The sequence below is a fragment of the Balaenoptera musculus genome, chromosome 6 (assembly GCF_009873245.2).
Source record: "Balaenoptera musculus isolate JJ_BM4_2016_0621 chromosome 6, mBalMus1.pri.v3, whole genome shotgun sequence".
In the NCBI taxonomy this organism is placed as follows: domain Eukaryota; kingdom Metazoa; phylum Chordata; class Mammalia; order Artiodactyla; family Balaenopteridae; genus Balaenoptera; species Balaenoptera musculus.
In genome coordinates this window covers 112,404,191-112,420,330 of record NC_045790.1, presented here as the reverse complement: position 1 = coordinate 112,420,330, position 16,140 = coordinate 112,404,191, and the positions used below count along the sequence as shown (strand labels likewise).

The 16,140-nt window shown below is 47.2% G+C and overlaps 1 protein-coding gene across 3 annotated transcripts in view; it reads left to right on the top strand.

Annotated features, from left to right (window-relative positions):
* DDX31 (DEAD-box helicase 31) overlaps nt 1-16,140 on the top strand; it is a 72,707-nt gene that overhangs the window by 20,026 nt on the left and 36,541 nt on the right. The window contains exons 12-15 of one of the 3 annotated variants that reach the window (XM_036854864.1): nt 1,110-1,345; nt 2,094-2,270; nt 5,974-6,033; nt 15,940-15,990. In XM_036854864.1, coding sequence (XP_036710759.1) covers nt 1,110-1,345; nt 2,094-2,270; nt 5,974-6,033; nt 15,940-15,990 — 524 coding nt within the window. The remainder of the gene's footprint in view (nt 1-1,109; nt 1,346-2,093; nt 2,271-5,973; nt 6,034-15,939; nt 15,991-16,140) is intronic. The other 2 variants (XM_036854865.1, XM_036854866.1) reach the window with 2 other exon arrangements.

Genomic DNA, 16,140 nt, shown 5'->3' with positions numbered 1-16,140 from the left:
CACCCTGCCTTTCTCCTAAAGAGAAATCTGTCCTAAAGAATATATTCTGTAAGCTCATTTCTGTCTTTCCATCATCGTAAGATGGAATTTCTTAGCTCTCTTTTGTTGATGGGAACACCTAGGCTTGGAAAAGTTGTATCACTCTCCACCAGGACCCCCCGCACGTGACTCCCTGTCTGAGCGACAACTCAGCTCTCATGTTCTTATGTCACTTTACTCGGTTTACTAGCCTGCTCTGGTGCACACGTACCACATGCCATCCACGTGACCCACCAGCAGTTCTCAGAGTGTATCCTAACTAACAGTGACTTTAAGAGATAATCCATGGGACTTCCCTGGTGGTCCAGTGGTTAAGAATCCTCCTTCCAACGCAGGGAATGCGGGTTCGATCCCTGGTCGGGGAACCAAGATCCCACGTGCCGCGGGGAAGCTAAGCCCGCATGCCTCAACTACTGAGCCCAGGTGCCTCAACTAGAGAGCCTGCACCTGCCCGCAAGCTACAGAGCCCACATGCTCTGGAGCCCAAGCACCACAACTACGGAGTCTGCGCGCCACAACTAGAGAGCCCGCGTGCTGCAACTAAGACCCAACGCAGCCAAAAATAAAATAAATAAATAAATATTAAAGAAAGAAAGAGAGAGATAATCCATGGAAAGGGGGTTCTGTGCTCAAAAAGTTGGGGAAATGCCACACGTTACCTCCTCCTCTTGGAGATTCATGTGCACATTTATACAATAAAGGTCCTGAGAAGACCTGTAAACCCGGGAAACCCTGGGAAAGAATCCCAGGAAGGCTTTTCATCAGGGTTTTCATAACTTACTTGACCACAGAACCCTTTCTGGGGGGTGGTGGGCAGACATCTGTTTCAGTGGTCTTCCACAGGTCAGAGTTTAGAGACACCGGTGGTGTGGATGGGCTTTTGGGCCCTGGGAAGAAATAGATGGGTCTCCGCTGGACTGACAGTGGGGCAGATCAGTGCTGGCATTTGGGGATACCCATCAGGAGTTTCTTAATAAGCCTGGATGTGTGGTGTTGGGGGCTGTGCAGGTGTGACCAGTTCTACAGCATGTGCCTGTCAGTTGTTTTGTCCTTTTCGCCTTTTCTCCAAGGTGTAACGTGGCTAGCTGATATCAGTTTACACGACCCAGTCAGTATTTCTGTCCTGGATGAAAGCCATGACCAGTCGAACCCAAAGAGCAAAGCCATTCCTGAAGCTTCTCCCCCACGAGCTAGCGATGAGCTGGACAGCTTTGCCATACCAGCGAGCCTCGAGCAGTACGTGACGGTGGTTCCCAGCAAACTGAGGCTCGTCTCCCTAGCGGGCTTCATCCTGCAGAAATGCAAGGTAGGTCTGGGGACTGGGTCCAGCCTGATCCGGGGAAAGACCACGGTTCTGTTCACGTCGGGCATTGAGGCAGTGAGCTGAGACACACACAGAAGTTTCCAAACTGAGCTGTGGTGCAAGCGCAGACCTTAGCAGAGATCTTTTCAGTCAGTGGTTCTAGGATTGCGGTGAAGACTCAGAGGTCACTGGTGGCCATTATGTTCAACTGAAGATCTGCCTCAAATACCTTTCCTGGGACTGATACCGGGAATGTCACAGGTGGTACACACATGCTGGATGTGAGGCAATACAGGGGCCTGTGCTCGTGTTTTTTTAAAGAATCATTGTATTTGTATATTTACTAGATTCACGTGATAACTTTCTCTGGTGTATGGGTAGATAGTAGGTGGAAGGGCTTGAGGGTGCAGCTTCAAGACTGACTGCGTGTGCAGAGTCCCTGCCGGGGAGTGCCGTGTGTGGCGGGACCGAGTGAGTGAGAGGGACACAGCTAAGGGCAACTTCGCTCTGAAGCATAATTGTTTTTCTCAGATGCAGGAGGCCTGTTCAAGTTTGCAGCTATGTCATTTTCCTGTCCTACATTCTTTGTAGTGTGGAGGATCTGTTATTTTTAAAAATAATTCAAAGCCATCTGTCACCTCTGTTTCCAGATCGGGGCTAGCCTGCCCATGTGTTTTAGAAAGAGATTCATTTTAAGTGTCACCTGATCTTAAAAACACGTGGTGGTTTTTCCCCCTTTGTATCGATGTAGTTTGAGAGAGACCAGAAGATGATCATCTTTTTCTCGAGTTGCGAGCTGGTGGACTTCCACTACAACCTCTTCCTCCAGACCCTGCTGAGCGGCTCAGGGGCCCTGGCCCCAGGTGGGTTGCCATGTGCCTCCACGCGGTTAAAATTTCTGCGGCTGCACGGCAACCTGGAGCAGGAGGTGAGCCTGTCCTCCCGGGTTGGCCCTGGCTTCCCTAGGGGCCCCGCTGGGCCAGGAAAGAACGTGGCTAGAGTGGGCGACCCACCAGAGGCCAAAGCGGGTGACACGGCTGTGTCGATGGGGCAAGGGGAAGCCTATTGTTCCCGTTTGCTTTTGCTCCGGGAGCTGGTCTCTTCCACCCGAGAGAGCTCGCAGGCCCAGCTTGGCCTGACTGTACCCCAACCAGCTGTTAAGGCAACAGAGTACCACTAAGTAGCTGGCACCAGGGAAGGGTTTTGCCTTTTTAGTACCCAGTGTGTAATTAGGGCTTGATGTCTTCAAATTAAGAGCATTAATGGAGCTAAATTGTGGCTCCCATATGGTACTGCTGAGCGTGACTGCTGTCATTGTCAACAAGATGCAGCGCTTTCACTCGGAACACTTGGGTTGGGAGAGGACGCTGGGTTCCAGAGGGGCTGCGGGGGCTCAGCGCTGGCGAATATTTTTGATCAGGAAGAAGAGTGGAACATTTTCCTCATCTTAGGTACTTAGCTACGTTCACTCTCATTCCACTACTGGTAGGCAGGCCATCCATTTAGGGAGTCGAGCGGGGTGTAGAATGAGATGAACTCTCTGGAATTGTGGCAGGAAGGACAAGCAGGGCTTGGAAACGGGAGCCATCTTGTCCTAGAGCAGAGGTTACCAGGCAGCTTAGAAAATTAGAAAGCTTGAAAGAAAGCCAGAAATTGGAATAAGGTTTGACTAGAACCACCTTTTAAAAATCAGAACATTTTTAGAGCTAAAGGAGACATTAAAGGTCATCAAGTCCAGCCCCTCTTTTTGTTTTAATAATTAAGGAAACGGAGGTTTAGAAAAGTGAAGTTGCTCAAGGTTACTCAAGGACACAGCTTCTTTTTTTTTATATAAATTTATTTTATTTAGTTTTGGCTGTGTTGGGTCTTCGTTGCTGCGCGCGGGCTTTCTCTAGTTGCGGCGAGTGGGGGCTACTCTTCGTTGCGGTGCGCGGGCTTCTCATTGCAGTGGCTTGTCTTGTTGCGGAGCGCGGGCTATAGGTGTGCCGGCTTAGTAGTTGTGGCTCGAGGGCTCTAGAGCGCAGGCTCAGTAGTTGTGGCGCACGGGCTTAGTTGCTCTGCAGCATGTGGGATCTTCCCGGACCAGGGCTCGAACCTGTGTCCCCTGCATTGGGAGGTGGATTCTTAACCACTGCGCCACCAGGGAAGCCCACAGCTTCTTATTTAACACAAGACTATACAGAATTTCCTGAATATTCCAGCTTTAGTTTTGTAAACTCTTAATTTTTACCTTCAGGATCCCCAGTTCAATCAAGTTTGTTGATTTCATAATGTAATGCCATTTATGGGTTTGCTTTTATTTTTAACTGATTTTATCAATACTGTAGGTCTGTTTTCTGCAGAGCCATCCTGCAGGGTAGGTGTGAGGATGATGAAGGAGCTGGATGTGGACTCAAGGATCTAGGGGTTTGAATGTGTCAACAGAAGATTCTGCAGTTAGATTATTTCAGACTGTGCATCTGTCATTGTAACAGGGTGGTAACTGGGTAGGGTGTTTACAGCCGTGTGCTCTGGGGGCAGACTGCTTGTGTTCTGGTGCTGACTCTGCCATTCACTGGCTGTGTGACCTCAGGAAAGCATTTAACCTCTCTGTGCCTCAATGTCCGTGCCTGTGAGGTGGAGGGAACAGTAGTACGTACTTCCTGGGGTTGTTGTGGCGACTCACTGAGTGAATGCAGATCAAGTCCTTAGTACGTGGCCTGGTGCAGAGTGAGCATTGGGTAATGTCACGTGCCATTATTGCTGTTATTTCTCTTTCAGGAAAAGTGCGGTTTTTTCATCGTTTAATAATTGTTAGTATTCTACTTGTCTTGTTTATTAAGTGTTTAGCCTTCACACCCTCCCTATGAGATGGGTAGAAGGTGGCAGGGAGGATCTCTGTATTTCGTTTTCTAAATATTGGTGCAGTGTCTTGTCCCAGGGGACTAAGCTAAAAACTGCCCCCATCGTGTCTTCCTGGCTTGTCACCCTGCCCCCTGCTCCACATGACCTTAGTGTGGTCTCCCTAAGTGACTGACGTGACCCTAACCAAGTATTAGAGCGTCAGAGAGGAGCTGCTGTTTGAAGAAGTTGCTGCATGATAGCTGCGATGGATGCTCAGGGCTTTGGTGGCTGTGTTCCTTACCCCAAACCTGAGTACAGTATGTCTGGTCTTTAAGATTAGTTTCACGGGCTTTTATGAACTTTCCTGATTTTTTCTGATTTTGACTACAGTGCAGCCATAAATTCCCTGGGTTCAGATCTCAGTTCAGTCCTGTATTAACAGTGTATGCACGTGCCTTGGGCAAGTTACTCAACCTCTCTGTGCCTCGGTTTCTTCCTCTGGAAGTGAGGGTGGTGACAGTAGCTGCTCATTGGGTTGCTTTGAGGATCGGATACATTCAGACACGTAAAGTGCAGGCCAGCCTCTGGTACCTGGTGCACTCCCTACGTGCCGGTCGTCACTGTCCACTGCGCTCAGTGAGGTGCAGCCTGGGGTCCAGTCACGTGATGGGACGTGTACCCGCGAAAGGCCAGAACGAGGTACACCTTGGTGTCAGAGCGGAAAGAGAGACTTCACTTCTTTCTTTTTTCCAAATCTTCAGTGATTTGGGTATATTTCCTTTTTGTTGTTGCTGCTGACAGAGGGACATGGCCAAGTCTTAACTGCTGGCAGCACTGTGACTTAAACACACCCCAGTGTGGCCCCTGCAAGTTCACGCCCAAGGCCTTTTGGTCCAGCAAGTCTGCCTTTAGGAATTTACCCCAAGGGAATAGTTAAGCACGAGCACGGTGACTTGCCTACAGACCTGTTTATCGCAGCGTTGTCTGTGATGGTAAGCAGTGCAGACAACCTCAGTTGTCAGGAGTGGGGCGTTGGTCACGTGGTGGCGGGGCTCCCATTCAGCTGCGTGTGGTATAGTCACGGGAGACGAGGCGGTTTGGGGCTATTTATTGGCATGAAAAGATGTCCACATTCAGTTGATATATAATAAGAGCATGTTAGGAGTGTAAGAACCATGATGCCAGTTTTTAAAAAGCCACATATTTGGTTATGTTTCGCCTAGAAAGGGGCTCAGGAAACCTCAAGGTGTTGCCAGCGGTGGTGGTTTGTTTTGAGTGGTAGGATGATTTAATTTCCTTCCTTTGACTTGAAGTATAATTTTTCTACAGTTAAAATATATGGCTTTTATAATTTGAAAATCTTTTTAAAAATCAGTTTTTAAGAAAATTGCCCCATAGGAAACGTTGGTTGTTGTTCAGCCTCTAGACCACCTGTAGAAAAGGTGTTAGAGTAAATTCTGAGTTGGGAACCCTGAGTGCAGGAACTCGTGGCCTTTGGCCCTCCTTGCTCTGGGTGTTGGCCACCGACCCCCCCCCCCAACCCCCCCCACCCCGGCATTGTCTTAATGAAACGTGCTGCCCTCAAAGCTTGTTACTCTGCCGCAGTCCAAGAAGCCTGGTCGTGTAGGTATAGGGTCTTGTTGGAAGATGTGAAGAATCCACTTCTTCCTCTTTCTTGGCAAAACTTCTCCCTCTGTGCCTAAAAATAGTTATAGCAGTAGAAAATTGGGAGAGTTATGAGACTCTAAGCCTACCTTGCTGGGCTCGATCTCAGAGTTATGAAGGCCCTGTTTTTCCTTGTTTTGTAGGAGAGAACGGCAGTGTTCCAAGAGTTCTCACATTCCAAAACAGGGGTTCTTCTCTGCACGGTATGTATCATCCTGCGCTCCGCGGAGGGTTCACAATTGTTGTGATGGCGGTGGCAGGTTTTCGTCCCCTGACGATTTGCCTTGGGGTCACCGGCCCCACAGGGAACAGGAATTCCGGGGGTCGCTTGGTGTGGCCGGTCTCTTTGCACTCCTGGTTTGTCACCTTACTGCCACAGATAGCGGGCTGCCACCGCGCGGAAGACTTGGCAGTTTGCTCACTAATAGTGGCAGCTGTTTGTCTGAAAACGTGTGAATCTCGGCGATTTCTCTCCACCAAGAACTTGTAAATTACAGCTATCGGGAGTAATTAGAGCTGAGAACGTCTTTTCACAACAAAATCACTCTACTTGCCTCTGCTCACCTTTTCTTAACGGAAAATAGATGCGCTTGGACAGATTTTATGTGCTGTTGTCCAGAGCTGTCATTTGCCCCACAGTTTTCAGGGCCAGCTCACTCGGCCTCCGTCTTTGCAGTCGTGGGTAGCCGCCTCCTCCAGCACCGCAGTGACCTTTTTCGTGCACGCCTCTTGTGATCTTTTGAGATTGAAAACTCACACCTTCAACGTCCCTGCTTCTCTGGGGACTCACTTCACCAAAGTTGCTGCTGGCTCCCAAGATTAAAATGCCTTCCCTGTTTGTGCCATCTTGGAAGATGTAACTTAATCCCCAACTGGTTATTTGAGAAATCCCTATATATACAGTAATGAAATTGCACCGTCAACTTAGTAATCCTGTGAACAAGGGCTAGGTAGAAGCAAAGACATTTAGCTACTTGAATGCCTGTCTAGGCCTCGTTTAATACAATTGCTTTTTAAGGAACTCCTGTTCTCTATTTAGTTTCAAAGGTAATAGAGATTGTTTTCTTTCTAAATTGAGAGTTTGTGAGCGAGTGCAGCTTTGTTTCTCGTGTGTGTATATATGCATGATCATCTACAAGACGGCCTGCCCGGTGACCTGCGGATTCTCGTGTGTGTGGCAAATAGTGGTTCCGCCGGCTCTGGTCCTTCAGATCTGAGAGCAGTTGCTCCTGGAATGCTTGCCTCGAGGAGATCTGAGTCTGAACAAGTAGCCCTTCTCTTTATGAAGCCCATCAAGTCAGATGTTTGTGTTTGCTCTAAAACTGTCTTCACATGCCTGGTCTAAAGCGAAGATGAGTCCAAGTAATCTACTTGATAAAGAAATTTGTCAAAAATCCTCTTGTCTGTTGACACTTCTGGAGCCTGACCCCTTCCTGTTTCCTCTGTCTCCACTTTCCCTCTTGCTGCCTGTCCTTCAGCCAAACAGGGCCCTCTTTCAACTCCTTGAATGTGTCATTCTTACTTTTTCTGGCCTTGGGGCCCTGGTACATGAGCTCCCTCGGCCTGGGACACACCATGCTGACTTAGACTAACCCCTTCGTAGGTCTCAGCTTCAGTGGCAGTTTTTCAGGAAACAGAAGCCCCAGTTCTTCCCCACGAGGCACTCCCAGCGGGCCCTGCATTTCTTTATGACGCTCCTCACAACTGGTCTAGGTGTCTTCCCACCAGAGCGCAGGCTCACGAGGACGGGGGCTGTGTTTCCCATCCCAGCGCCTGGCACAGAGCGGCAGGCACCCGGTGTTCGTGGGTTAAGTGGGAGGACAGCTGGGGCTCAGGAAACTCCGTGCTGAGAATCACTGATACATGTCTTTTTCTAAAGACTGAGGCTGAGATTAATATACTTGATCATTGGGGAATACTACTCAGCCATAACAAAGAATGAAATAATGCCATTTGCCGTGACGTGGATGGACCTAGAGGTGATCATACTAAGTGAAGTAAGTCAGACAGAGAAAGACAAATATATGATATCACCTATGTGTGGAATCTAAAATGTGATACAAATGAACTTGTTTACAAAACAGAAACAGACTCACAGACATTTAAAACAAACTTACGGTTACCAAAGGGGAAAGGGAATGGGGGAGGGATAAATTAGGAGTTTGGGATTAGCAGATACAAACTACTATATATAAAATAGGTAAACAACAAGGTCCTACTGTATAGCACAGGGAACTATATTCAGTTTCCTGTAATAAACCAAAATGGAAAAGAATATGAAAAAGAATATGGGACTTCCCTGGTGGTGCAGTGGTTAAGAATCCGCCTGCCAATGCAGGGGACATGGGCTCGAGCCCTGGTCCTGGAAGATCCCACATGCCGTGGAGCAACTAAGCCCGTGCGCCACAACTACTGAGCCCGTGTGCCACAACTACTGAAGCCCGCATGCCTAGAGCCCATGCTCCGCAACAAGAGAAGCCACCTCAATGAGAAGCCCGCGAACCGCAACAAAGAGTAGCCCCCGCTCGCCGCAACTAGTGAAAGCCTGCAAGCAGCAACAAAGACTCAACACAGCCAAAAAAAAAAAGAATATGTGTGTGTATGTATAGATACACATGTATATATATATACATATATAAACTGAATCACTTTGCTGTACACCAGAAACTAACACAACATTGTAAATCAACTATACTTCCATAAGAAATAAAAAAATAAAAAATAAATAAAATAGGAATTCCCTGGTGGTCCAGTAGTAAAGAATCCGCCTTACAATGCAGGGGACGCAGGTTCGATCCCTGGTCAGGGAACTAAGATCCCACATGCCGCGGGGCAGCTAAGCCCACGTGCCACAACTACTGAGCTCGTGCGCCTGGACGACAGCCCGCGTGCTGCAAAATGCAGAGCCTACGTGCCCTGGAGCCCACGCAGCACAACTAGAGAAGAGAAAATCCTCGCGCCACAACTAGAGAGAAGCCTGCCCACCACAATGAAGAGCCCGTGTGCCGCAGCTAAGACCCGATGCAGCCAAAAATAAATTTAAAAAAATAATAATAATAAATAAATCTTTAAAGAAAATGAATAAATAAAATAAACTTCTTTGTTAAAAAAATCAATAAAATAAAGAATTTAGTTTTACCTATGGGATTCTCTCAAACATTCCAATAAAGAATTGTTTGTGACATGAAAAAAAAAGTGCTCACTGGGAATAAGTTTACTTTTTCATATATATGGTGTTATCTGAAGAGTGAATGTTACAGATCATCTATATTAAAACAGAAGGCAGTAGGAACCTGTGTGTTGGAATTTGGGTTAGGACCAGAACGAAATGCTTTATCTTTGACCCTTAAGATGCTGGATTTGTCCCTGGTGGGAAATTATTGAGTCTCCTAGTGTGCAAATGCTGCCATGTTCTTTACAGACATGGGTGAGCTCTAAGTCTCAAAGAAAACTCCAGGTATTTGAAGTTCCGTTTTTTGTTTTGTTTTTGGGGTTTTTTTTAGTAGCTCTCTGGAAGAAACGATCATTTTCTGAAATGTGATTCTCGATGGGGTCAAAAGCATATGATGACTTCCTTGTCCTGTTGGCTGCTGCCTGCAGGCAGGTGACGTCAGCTAGATGAGGAGCACCACTGACTTGGCACCTCTGCCCCCTGCCAGTCCCGGGTGCCACGTGAAAAGCAAGCTCTCGCTTGCCACAATCTGATTTCTGTAAGTCCCTTGGTGCGTGTTCCCTTTCTGGCCCAGGTCACGTCCAGCATGCAGAGCCTCTGCCAGTCTCATCTTTTCTTTATTCTGCTTTAGGAAATTACTGGAAAGGAGCTGGGTGGGAGCTCATTCCTCTCCATTTCTAAGCCAGGGTACAAGCCCAGAGTCCCCAGTGGTGAGAAGTTCTTCTTTCCTGCCCAGTCTTCCTTCTACTTCTGCCGTGTTTGTTTGCTATAGGCGGAAACTTGGGGTGTCTGAGATGCTTTGGCTGTGATAGGTGGGGCCTGGGTTGGGGAGATGTTGTCACTGCGTCCTTTTCAGCAGCCTGTTACTTGCCGGGCTCTGAAAGCTCTCGGGAGCCTCCTGGGTGTTAATGAGCAACGGGGCCACAGCAGGACAAGGCAGATGGAGGACTCGCTTCTCTGGATAAAGGGAACCACTTGTTAATGGTTGCGTGGGGACTTTCCCCCTTTGCACCGTATCTTTTGCCATTTTGATTTATCGACCCGAGATCGTTTTAATGAGGCCAGAAGACTGACTGTCTTGTGTGAGAAGTTGGGAATTGTGGTGTAACCACACAAAAGCTCACAATTCTGCTGTTTCCTTTACTTCTAGAAAATCCCTCCCTCGACCCCATTTTCCTCCCTTATATCTTTTCTATTGTGAAGAAAGTTAAAGGTGTGTCTGTGTGTGTGTCTGTGTGTGTGTGTGTGTCTGTGTTTCCTTTCATCTTAAACATTTTAAAAGCAAGGATCTTCTTAACTTCACGCAATCTTGCGGGACCTGGTACATGGCTGTATAATGTGGGTTCTCAGTACACGTGTGACCCCGATGAGTCTGGGCAGAGGTGAAAAGATGGTCAGGGAGGAGAGACCAGTCTGGGAAAGAGAAGTCCTTACATATTTGAAATGTAAGTTTGTGTCCTCTAGAAAACTGGATCTAAGAAGAACCCAAGTTAAGGAGGGAGCAGGTATTAGCAGGAAGGAGTCATTTGGAAGTTCAAAGCCCACTTTCCTCAATGGAGTTAAGAAATCAAAAGAAGCAGAATATTTCCTCCGGCTTACAGTGAAGCACTCACCCTAAGCCAGAGGTTTTTTTAATACCACTGTTAAGTTGAGGGGTTGGGAAGGAGAAACCCCACCGAGTGACTAAAATGTGGCGTTTCCAAGCCCCCTCTAGTTTTAGGGCTGATGCGTGGCCCTCCCTGGTTGTCCCTGGATGTATGTACCCAGTGCCTTGGCCTTTTCCCAGCAAGGAGAGGCACTTCCGGCTCCACCTGCATCCGCTGGCTGAGTATGCCTTGGAATGTTTTGTGCTTGTCCACACATGCCTCCTTTTTCAGAAGATACCTAAAGCACCTGTGCTGCTCTCCTCCCCCTTCTCTCTCTCTCTCTCTCTTTTTTTTTTTTTTGCTCGAAACACACCATTAGGTCTGCGCGGTTCTTAATTTCCTCTCCTCCTGGGAAATTTCGCTGTGCCAGGCGGCCAGGAGACAAAGGAGGGGGGCTGTAAGCATCCCAAGAATGTCCCTTCAGCACCCCTGAAGAAATGGAGACTTTCTCGGTTTTCTCTGGGGTATGCTTTTTAGGCGAAGTTTATCTTTTCCGCTCATATTTCATTCGTGTTAATGGCAAGATCATTTGGAGATGGTTGGCTATTGACTCAGTTACGCTAACTCATGTTGCCAGCTTTTTGGCGGCTCCAGCCAAGATCTCGCGCCTCTGACAGCTTCTGCGCTCTCTCCTTCCCCCTCTGATTACGCAGCCCAATCTGTCACCCGGACGACGGGGGCCTGTGCCCCGCTGATGGCTTTCCACACGCCGCAGTAATGACTTTGGCAGGACGGGAAGGCAGCAGAGGCGAATTTGCTGCGTCCCTTGCTCAGAGAGCCGCAGGCCCCCTCTCCCTGTTAGTAAAAGCACTTTGTGAGGTTCTCGGGTAAATAAATGAGTCATTTTAATCCAACTGACAGGCTGGCACCTGAGCAAGCTGCCTTCCATCTGTACCCCTTGGTCTCATGGAGGCGGCCAATTGTCAGGCCCACGGACTTCAAGGCCTGACTGGTGAGTGTCTTTCAGAATTGACTTTAGCGATTCTTTCGCCCTAATTAGGTTAAAGGAATACAGTTGGGTTGGATCTAAGTTCTAAGGGTGGGCGGAGAACCGAAGCCTTTGCTGAGTCTTGTGCAGGTCAGTTTCCCGCGGCTCTGGTGCTGCTGGCTGACAGCGTCCAGGAAGATGGAGCCGTGTCCCCTTCCTCCGTGGTCCTCTGCCCGGGTCGGGTGGATGGGGTGTGAGGGGGGAAGAGAGCCGAGAGGCTTTTAAATCCCCACCTCATTGCCTCCGTCCAGCTCTTATTTCATCACGAACTGGAACACTCAGATTTACAATTCTCAGGACACTTTGCACACCCACTGTCTCATTGGATCTTCACAGCAACCTCGGGAGATAAGTAAATTGTAGCCATTTTATAGGTGGGTAAACTGAGGCTCGGAGAGCAGAGGTGACTTGCCCCGATTGGTGGCTGCTAAAGTGGTCCTAGAGTCCGGTTCTCCCTGTTCCTGCACCGGCAAGATTGATCCACTCTCCCACCCTCAGAGTAGCCTCGGCTGAGACTGGAAAGAAGTGCTTAAGGAAATGGCTGGTGAAGTCGAGCAGTGGCTGGCTGTGAGGTGCCCCGACCCCAACACCAGAAGTAGTGGGCGGCGGGAAGGTTGTCAGCCTGGTGTCCTGAGCCGATTGCCCAGCCCGAGTGGGAAAGAACCGTGAACAGTCCTGATGGCGGTGGCTGCCGTGCCTCCTAGCTCACTGTCTAAGCGTGTTTGTACCCGGAGTGGCTTTCCTAACATCATATGCTAGTTTAGAGATTCATCTGTGTTTCTTAGTTGGATTTACTAAACCGACGAGCATTACATTTTTTACAAAGCTTATCTGTAAAGCTCAGACAGCCCATTGTCTACGTACCTCTCCCAGTGCAGAACACTTAAATGAAGTAAATCATTTCTTAACAAGAGCTTCGCAGATTTAAGAACCCGTCAGTTTTTCTACAGACACTGACTGTGGTTAGTGTAGAGAACGCTCTAAATTGCGTTCTCAAGGGCATCGGCTCTGGAACATCCGCCTTCAGCTTTCAGGGCACCTGGGAGCTGTCAGAAAACACTTCCTGGGTGGTTGACACACTTCTAATACATGAAATGTCTACTTAACACTTATAAATGCAGCCTCTGGCCACCGTTCAAAGGAGACCCACAAATCCCAGGTGGGATTTAATCAGAGCGAAGGCAGACCAGCCCTGACTTGCCTGCAGTGGTCCTTCTGGGTGACTTAGATGATGGTGGGACAGTGTCTTCCTTGGGTCCTGCCTCTGACCCTGGAGGATAAGGGTGCGATTGTTTTAATGTGCTTCTTACAGAACTTTGCATAAGATTATTATTTTTTAGAAAACCTTATATACCTATAAATTCTTAGTGATACTGAAAAGCGAGGCAAGAGGAGGAAGAGCCGTCCTTTACAGAAGAATGCCAGTTATAAAAATGGAAGGAACGATAGGCTTAGAAAGCCATCATTTTGTAGACATCAGGGTAACAACTGATACCGACAAGTAGCATCAAATGATGCTAAAACCACTGGACAAAATGTTCTGGGAAACAGTCTCAAAGTTTCCCTCCTGAGGTTACTCACCCATCGCAAAGGAGAAAGGTACCGTCACAAGGGAGTGAGATGGTGGATGCCACCTGCTCCAGTGAGCGAGCACGGCGTCCCCAGCACAGGACAGACACCCTGCCTGTATCCTGAGGTCACGTGCTGGGCGGTACACCCCACCCTGATGTCGTTCTGCCAGAGCACTCCCCCTGAATCTTACTATGAGGAGACAGAAAAGTCCAGATTCTGGGATGTTCCTCAAGACACCTGGACTCTTCAAAAAATGATTGTTATCCAAAAAATAAAAAGAAGTAAATGTTAAGGGTAGGGATACAGTTCTATGTTAAGGAAGTCTAGAGGGCTATAATAAAAATAGAATGCAATGATCTAGGCTTCAGTCCTGGGTTAAGAAAGGAAAACAACTATAAAAATCGTCTTAGGTACAAGTGGTGAAATTTGAATGTGAACTGATTATTATAAAATAAACTTATTTAGTGTGAAGTTTCTTAGGTGTGGTAATGGTATTGTGATTTATGTAGAAGAATGTCCTTTTACTTAGGAGACATGTGCTGAAGTATTTAGGGGCAAAATGTCATGATACTTGCAACTTCCTTCCAGATGGTTCAGAAAAACACGTGAGTACAGAGAGGAAAAAAGCAGCTGTGCCAATGTTTAGCAATTGGTGAATCAAGATGAAGGACTGACAAGTGCTCGTTGTACTGTTCTTCCAGCTTTTCTGTAGGTTTAAATTTTTCTAAATAAAAATGCGGGGTTGGTGGGGGGGGAATAATATGCATTCGTCGTCAAAAGAAAAACAGAGCAAACAACGCAGGAAACTGTGAAGGGAAAAGTAAAAATTGCCCCAAATCCCTCTACCTCGAGGTAACCACAGTTGACAGTTTTGGTGAACCCCCTTCCAGGTGTTGGTTCTCTTCTTCTCGATCCATCTGTCCATTTATCCATTTATCCATTTATCCATCTGTCTACTTAATGTCTTCTGTTTTTGTTACCCTCCCCTTTTTCCTGGATTTTTTGGTGGAAGAAAGACCATTTGTCCTTTAGAATGCTCCACATTGTGTCCTTGTGGTGCTGTTTACCTTGTTCCTGTCTCCCTGCAGTAGCTCTAGGCACTTGTTTAGATTCCATTTCTAGGGTTTTGTTTTTGTTTTGGCAAGAATATGTCATAGGTGATACTCTGTCCTTCCTATTGCATGACAGCTGGTTATCTTTTTAATTTTTAATTATGTTGAAACGTGGTCTCAGGGTGAGAATTATAAGGGCCCATTAAAGGAAGTCCAGCTTCCATCCTCATCCCCTCCCCCCATTCTCTTCCTTCCCGTATAGGTCACTACTTTTTATAAGCTTTGGGGGTTTTCCCTCCATTATTTCTTTTTCAAATATGAGCAAATATATTTGTATTTCCCCCATTTCTTACACAAACGCATACTATTCACACTCAAAATATAGCCTAGATATTCTCCACATCAGTACATAGGAACCTCCATTCCTTTTGTAGCTGTGTAAAACTCCGTTCTATGGAGTAGGTATTGCCGTGTTTTATTCAACCCGTCTCCTGCTAGACATTGGGGTTATTACCAGACCTGCAATTATAAATAGTGCTGAACTCGGTGGTTTGTGACCACCTAGATGGGTGGGCTGGGGAGGGTGGGAGGGAGGGAGACGCAAGAGGGAAGAGATATGGGAACATATGTATATGTACAACTGATTCACTTTGTTATAAAGCAGAAACTAACATGCCATTGTAAAGCAATTATACTCCAATAAAGATGTTTAAAAAATAAATAAATAAATAAATAAATAGTGCTGAAATGAATAGCCTTGTGCATAGATCATTTTAAATTTTTGCCAGGGATGGATTGCTGGGAGATTGCTCAGGGTCAAGAAGGGAGATCGCTCAGGGTCAGAGGGCAAGTGCATATGTAATTTTGCTGGATATTACCAAATTCCCCACCTTAGGGGTTTGTATTATTTTGCATTCCCACCGGCAGCATATGAGGGACACAGCATCTTTTTGATAGTGGAACCGTATACTGTAATATGGTCTTGGAAGAGTAAAGCCGACCTGGGTTTGAGGGCTACCTCTGCTTCTTAGCTGTGTGTCCCTGGACAAGTTCCTTAATCTCTCTGAATCTTGGTTTCCTCTCTATCAAATGGGAGTAATAGTTGTCTGAGGCGTTATTTTGACAATGAGTCAAGATAACGCAGGTAAAATGCTCTCCACCGTGTCTGGTGTGTAGTGAGCGCTCAGTACCTGTTGGCTGGGGCTACTCTTGGTGTGACTTGTGCTTGGAGGTGAATGCCAGGTGTACCTTTATTGCCAAAGCCTGGAAGATTCCCATTTTCTAGTCTCTCTGCCAGAATGGCCAGAAACCAGAGAGCAGAGTCTTTGCTCTTGAGATGGCGACCAGCTGAAAAGAAAAGAAAAAAAAATCTCCATTGCTTTTATACTTTTTGTCTGTCTGGTTGATGACTGTCTGATCATGACTTATTTCAGTTCTCAGGCCTACATGCAGATGATGTTCTTTTAGTGAAGTGGGCTCTGGCTGCCTCACCTGCGGGTTCTGTAGAACTAGCCTCTGAATTGGAATTTTACCCACAGGTGGACGTCAGTGGGTTCCTGAAGTTGTGCACATTGCTGGGGGGTGAGCCCTCAGAGTTTGCATTGGATCATCAAATGGATCCATGACCCCCAAAAGGTTGAGAAACTCTGTCCTAAGCCATATTCTTTTCTGTTTTGAAGGATGTTGCGGCTCGGGGCTTAGATCTCCCTCAAGTCACGTGGATTGTCCAGGTAATGTATTTAAGTTGTTAAGGTGCGAGCTTGAGGCCGGAATGTGTGATCATGAGTAGGTGCATTGGCTTTAAGTAGAATAATTATTATCACCCTCTTGGGTGTTGCCCTGGTCTCCAGGCAGCAACCAGCCCGACCTGCACAATTCTC